Genomic DNA, 6,581 nt, shown 5'->3' on the forward strand with positions numbered 1-6,581 from the left:
AAAGTATTAGATTATGCTTGATTTTGGCAAGATTGGTAAGTGTAGATTGGTTATTGTTGATTATTGGTTGATTGTGTTGATTTTTACAGAAGAAAATGATATGCTTGAAAGCATGTAAACCTCCATTTTTAGGGGAAACTATGGCAAAATTTTTCTAAAAATTAAACACTTAGAAAAATATTTCCAAACAAATATTTTCAGGTGTATTTTAAACCATGAATTTTTCACATAAACTTTGCCATAATTTTTGTTACAAACATATAAATATTGGAGGTTGGTTTTCATAAATAAAAGTGACTAAATATGTATTTAGGAAAATATATATTTAGAAGTCACCATGTGTGTGATTATTTGTATATTATGTGTATTAGTTATATTATTTTAGGACTTGAAATAATATAACTCACTAAAATACCAAGAAATTACAATCCAAAATATTACCAAAATACCAAGAATATGAATATACACAATTACACAGAAATATTAGTGAAACCGAACTAAGGAATATAACTTACAAAGATATTCCGGAATTTAGTTTACAAGTATATTTTGGTAAATAATATTTTGGACACCAAATGAACAAAAATATGATTTTTACAATTACTACAAGAATATATCATATTTTGACAAGGGAAAAATATATTATTTTTGGTAAGTATAAATATATATTTTTCTTGAAATTTTTAGAAGATATATTATTTTTGAAAGAAATATATATTTTCTCAACAAACATGAAATACAATATTTTTGGAATGAAGGATATATTTTCTCAAATAAATATGAAATATATCATTTTTGGAGAAAAATACATTTATATATATTTTCTAAGTTAGACTTGAAAATATATTATTTTTGGAACTTATGAGAAAATACAAATATTCTTGCCAAAGAAGAATTATAAATAATTTTTCTAAATAATATTTCTTAAAATATATATTTTGGAAATATATATTGGTGAACTTTTATTAAAAATAATATTTCTGAAAAGTTTATACGAAATTAAGTATAAAGAATACTTAATAAATGCAATATATAAGATACGTATTTTCGTACGTATAATTACACTCCGGAATACGATCCCATATTAATGGCAAAATATACAAGTATGAGCATACGAACACAAATACACCCATCATTGGGAAGGAAATACATGTATAAATACTTGAGAAGTATCAAGTTAAAATATATTATTATAACTATTATTCCAAAATTTAATAAATATAATTAAAGTTAAAATATTTATTATTTTAACAAATAATTATAACATGGAATAATATTGAAGACACAAAGAACGTAACTTGAAGACACTAACTAGTACTAAATCAAGGCACGACCCGCTCGTCTAATAGACATTAGTACGTTGTAGGTAGTCGTGCATACCTGAAGAAGCTTTGAGTTACGGTGCTTACGAAGAACGCAAGACTGTGAGTTCATGTCCCCCTTTTGTTTAACCATTTTCGTTTTATATCTTCGGGGGTGAAATACGTGTTACAAATGATTACGATTACAAATGAAATGAACTGTTAGATCATGTGAATGGGTAGACGTTAGCTTGAGACCATTAATCCTTTATAAGGACCGAGGGGCATGAGTGATAGATCTATTTGGGTGTTGCGAGCCCCACCCATGGGTCCGCGAATTGATCGCATGTGGTGACTATGTCGTTCCAGCCGGGAGGCCCTGTACGAAATACGCAAAGGATTGAGCCTCCTACACCGTTGCACACTTGTTGATGGCCTTGCAAACCATTAACTGATCTGTTCATTTTCACGTACAAACATACATACAATGATTTCAAAGGTTTATTCATACACATAAAACAAATACATGAACTCGCTCAACTTTTGTTGATGTTTTCAAACTACATGTATTTCAGCGAATTAAAATGTGGATCTAGCGGGCGTTCGGAAGTTTCCAGTGTTGTTAAGAATAAGAGATGTCATCTATAGTCTTGGGGTTTGGTTAGGGTGTCCTATCCTGGACAATACACTTCTTCCAAATCTCGGTTTTATTTAGCGTCTTTTGATGAGTCCTTGTGAACTCTTAAAAAATTCGTATGGTTTGTAAATCGAATTTGGAGTCTACGTATCAAAACAATGTTGTTATGTTTCTAAATTTATTTAATGGATGATCATCGAGTAGTTTTATCATATAGTGGTTGTTATGATTGAATGCAATGATATTATGCAAGTCACACATAATCACGCTTCTACAAAAGTCAGGGTGTGATAGTTTGGTATCAGAGCTTCGATTGGAGCGAACTAGGATTCCTTCTCGAGTCTAGACTACAATCATTAGGGCTCTCACGAAAATGTTTTTACAACATGTTCTTATTGCATACACGAAACGCCCAGATCCATGAAAACAAACATTTTTACAAATGAAAAGACACGAAACACATTTCAAGGTTTATGTTGTGGTTCGGTATGAGAGACTGGGTGGTTCAGTCTAAGAGACTGGGTGGTTCAGTCTGAGAGACTGGGTGGTTTAGTCTGGGAGACTAGGTGGTTTAGTCTGGGAGACTAGGTGGATTAGTCTGGTAGACTAGGTGGTTTAGTCTGGCAGACTAGGTGGTTTAGTCTGGCAGACTAGGTGGTTTAATCTGGGAGACTGGGTGGTTAGTCTGGGAGACTAGGTAGGATACTTGATTACATGATTTCATTAACTTTGACTGCATAATGTAGTGGTTAATATATATGTGCATATGTTATGATTGTTGTAGGATCGTGTATCTGACCCGAACGAGTCGTTCTGAGGAGTTTTGATCTGTTTCAGGTGCGGAAAACAAGAAACAGACTTAGAAACAGCTTGTACTTCACTTTAAACACCTTGTAGATTGATTTAACACTGATTACATGGAAGAATCAAACCGGCAGCACCTCGGTATGATTTTCGGAACTCGTTACAACTGATTCCGCTCGAGCTACTATATATAGTGTCATGATTCCGCTTGAAACACACAAACATCAGTAATCAGTTTGAACTTTTTTGCTCTTCTTAAGACACTAGCTAGACACCATTTGATGTCCATGAGCTCCATCTCTTCAGCGTCTATCTAATCGTAATCCTCCTTTGTTAGCATAGGATTCCCGATTCTCCCTGCAACCAACCCTTCATAAGATAATAGCACAGAACCAAGTAATGCCATGTGATCTTTCGCAACTTCTTCAGAGAAACTTTGACCATCCAGAAGATTCAAAGCAATGTTGCATTGTATCACATAACCATTTCCACTTTTAGAACTTTGATGCTGAAAACTTGATGTTGTATCTTTTGGATTAACACTTGGATATGAAGAGAATCCATTGCTTTTGTTTGAACTTTGATCAACTTTTTCAGATGAATCACCAGCACTAAAAGCAGTTTGAATCTTTGGGCTTCTTTCAGCTTCTGGAACACTTCCTTTGTAGTACATTTTCACATCTTGTTGACCACTCGGATTATTCATCCTCGCAATATTTTGCTGTTCCAGATCTTGACCCTCAATCTTCTCGATGAACTGAGAAATTGTCAACCCATCATAAACTCCCGTGTTCTTCAAAATCATCAAATAAGTACCCCACTCTTTCTGCGGTAGAGCGTCAGCTAACTTGTCTACCCATTCTTCACGATCTTTGGTTATGCTTAGCATCGACATGGATCGTACTAAGTGGCAATATCTTTCAATAAGCTTCTTTGTATCTTCCCCGGGCAGGCTAGTGAATAGATCAAATTCCTTCTTAAGCAGTGCCTTTTTGCTCTTAATCATATTTTCACTTCCCTCAAACTTGATTCTAAGAGCATCCCAAATTAATTTTGATGTCTTGTCATGTTGAAGCAATACAAAGATGTCTTCCATAATAGCTTGCTGAAGAAGACTGATCATCATCTTTTCAGCTTTGTACATATCTCACCCTTGATCACTGAATTCAGAAATTGTTTTTTCAACTTGCAAATCAGTACGTGGTAGAACATACTTCTTCAGAATACATTCCCATGATCTTAGATGGTTAGCTTGAACCCAGTTTTCGAACCTATCTTTCCATCCGTAATACTCTTCTATGCTCATTAGCTTCGGGGGCTTTTGTAAAGTTCCGATCTCGTTTTCCAAATTCATACTCTGAGCAATGGAAGCCGAAGTAGTCGGGGATGTGGCGAATGCGTTGTAGAATTCTTCACTCATGATTTCGTAACACGTTTTTCAAGAACAGACAATTTCCAAGCGAAATAACCAATTCCAGTTCAAGCGGAATATCAAACTTCCCTTTCAAGCAAAATAACCAGTATACAATTTCAAGCGGAATGTCAGTTGGAACGGAATCACTAGCACCTTTCAAGCGGAATCTGACTGAGTTGATCTAAAGCGAAATCACTGATTTCGCTTGAATCTCTTCAAGCGGAATATCAAGTTTGAAGCGGAATCAGGTACTTTGGAGCGAAATATCCCAAACTCAAGCGGAATCTCAAGTTGTTCGTTCAAGCGGAATCACTTCAAAGGTCCATTTCTGCCATTTTTAATTCGAATTTTAAACTGATTCTTTCAAGGCTTTGTTAATATGCAGTTTTACACAATCTGTGAAAAATTTGTCCGGTTTTAACCGTTAAAACTTGTTCAGATGATAAAAGAAGGTGTAGAAGTCAGAAAACACAGTGAAATCAGGCTATAATTTGCAGAACTCCTCTTCCTGTGCTCTGATACCAGTTGTAGGATCGTGTATTTGACCCGAACGAGTCGTTCAGAGGAGTTTTGATCTGTTTCAGGTGCGGAAAACAAGAAACAGACTTAGAAACAGCTTGTACTTCACTTTAAACACCTTGTAGATTGATCTAACACTGATTACATGGAAGAATCAAACCGACAGCACCTCGGTATGATTTTCAGAACTCGTTACAACTAATTCCGCTCGAGCTACTATATATAGTGTCATGATTCCACTTGAAACACACAAAGATCAGTTCAAGCGAAATAAGAATGATAGTGATTTCGCTTGAAAGTGACCAAGGTCATTTCAAGCGGAATAACATCCTCAAGCGAAATCACCTTCAATTCAACCTAAAACTTCCTATTTTCTCGTATAACGTGCCCTGATCTAACCTATCTAGTACAAGACTCGATACAAGACGAAGTCAACAGATGCATGCACTAACAATTGTTATGTTACACGCGATATGTCATCTTCAGAGAGCGGATTGTCCGATACCGATGAACCTATGGCTATAGTCTCAGATGACGAGAATGCACCAGAGCCGGAGATCTTTACTTCCGATACAAAGAGCGACCCAGAGATGATGTCAGATGACGAAAACGACTTTCAGCCGTTTACGTTGCCTGATTTTGGAGATGATTTACCGATTGCTGATGGTATCCCAGACGAGGATCCTTTTGTTATTGCCATTCCAGTTCACGATCATCTTATCATCAGTCACCCCGATGGTGAGCATTTCGTGGCACCGATCCTCGCTCTTGTTCCTCTCATGGTTATTCCCCCTGAGGATTTTCCTTTTGATGATCTTTTTGACGATGATTTTGATCTGTTTGTTTATGGTCCTCCCGATGACGCTCATGGTGACGGAGAGCTCGATGAGGACGTTGTTGCCATTCCACTTCTGGGGATTCCCGTTATTGAGATTTCTTCTGACTCTAGTTTACACTCTGTTCCAGATTCCTTTGAGTCTGTGTCATCTTCCGCCTTATAGGCAGTTGGATTGCGACGTTATGCCACTGATTCTGATGATGATACGACCATGTCAGCTGCACCGTCTCCTCCACATGACTTTGAGCCTGGACTTGAGCCCGACTTTGTCCCTGATGATCAGCCTGTTGATGTACCTGCTGATCCTGAGCCGATACCTGCTCTTGAGACTTTGCCTGATCATGATCCTATCCTATTTGGCTTACCTGACATTGCACCACTCATACCTGATCCAGTTCCTGCACCCGCTGACCCTCCTGTTATCGAGCCAGTCACTCCCCCACTAGCACCTTCACCTGTTGATGTTGCTCCTTTTCACCCAGTAGAGTCTGATGTACACCGTGTCAACCTGCCTATTGTTTTCTTGCAGGATATACCCGCACCCCATCCAGGGGAAGGCACATCTAGCCAGTAGCCTAGCCATGATCCTCATGTTTCAGCAGCATTTCCCCACATACCCCAGTCTGCACCTTCTGCTCATTTTACTTCTTCACCACTTGGTGAGCCACTTAGATGGTTCCCGCCTTACACCATGCCGATTTCTGATCCCTACCATCCCTCGCACTATACTAGTTATACACGGGATGAGTTACTTCTATCCTTGCAGCTTCAGTATGAGATCTTGAGGTTCATCCTCCTGCACCCGTTCCTCCTCAATCACCAATTGCTCATGATCTACCACATCCTCTTCATCAACCAAGTCTATATTGAATAACTGTTTGTTTCTACAGTTATGAGCAGGAGTAAACTTTTCTTTGCACCAAAAACACTCACCTTTTTCTCTCTTCTCAGCCATTTCCTTAGTAGTTAGTCTTCTTGTGGTTTTGACAGGTTGAGCATTAAGAGGTGTTGGTAATAAAGGTGGGTGTTAGCATTCATGGTAGGAGGTGATTTTAACCCATTATTGAA

General features: G+C 37.5%; 1 protein-coding gene across 1 annotated transcript; it reads left to right on the forward strand.

The window, feature by feature from the left end:
• Positions 1-5,724: 5,724 nt before the first annotated feature.
• On the forward strand, positions 5,725-6,087 carry LOC110931568 (WAS/WASL-interacting protein family member 3-like). Its single transcript, XM_022174954.1, has one exon. It carries the CDS (start codon positions 5,725-5,727, stop codon positions 6,085-6,087), a length of 363 nt encoding a protein of 120 aa, XP_022030646.1.
• Positions 6,088-6,581: the final 494 nt, after the last annotated feature.

This window comes from Helianthus annuus, chromosome 3 (assembly GCF_002127325.2).
Source record: "Helianthus annuus cultivar XRQ/B chromosome 3, HanXRQr2.0-SUNRISE, whole genome shotgun sequence".
NCBI classification, from domain to species: domain Eukaryota; kingdom Viridiplantae; phylum Streptophyta; class Magnoliopsida; order Asterales; family Asteraceae; genus Helianthus; species Helianthus annuus.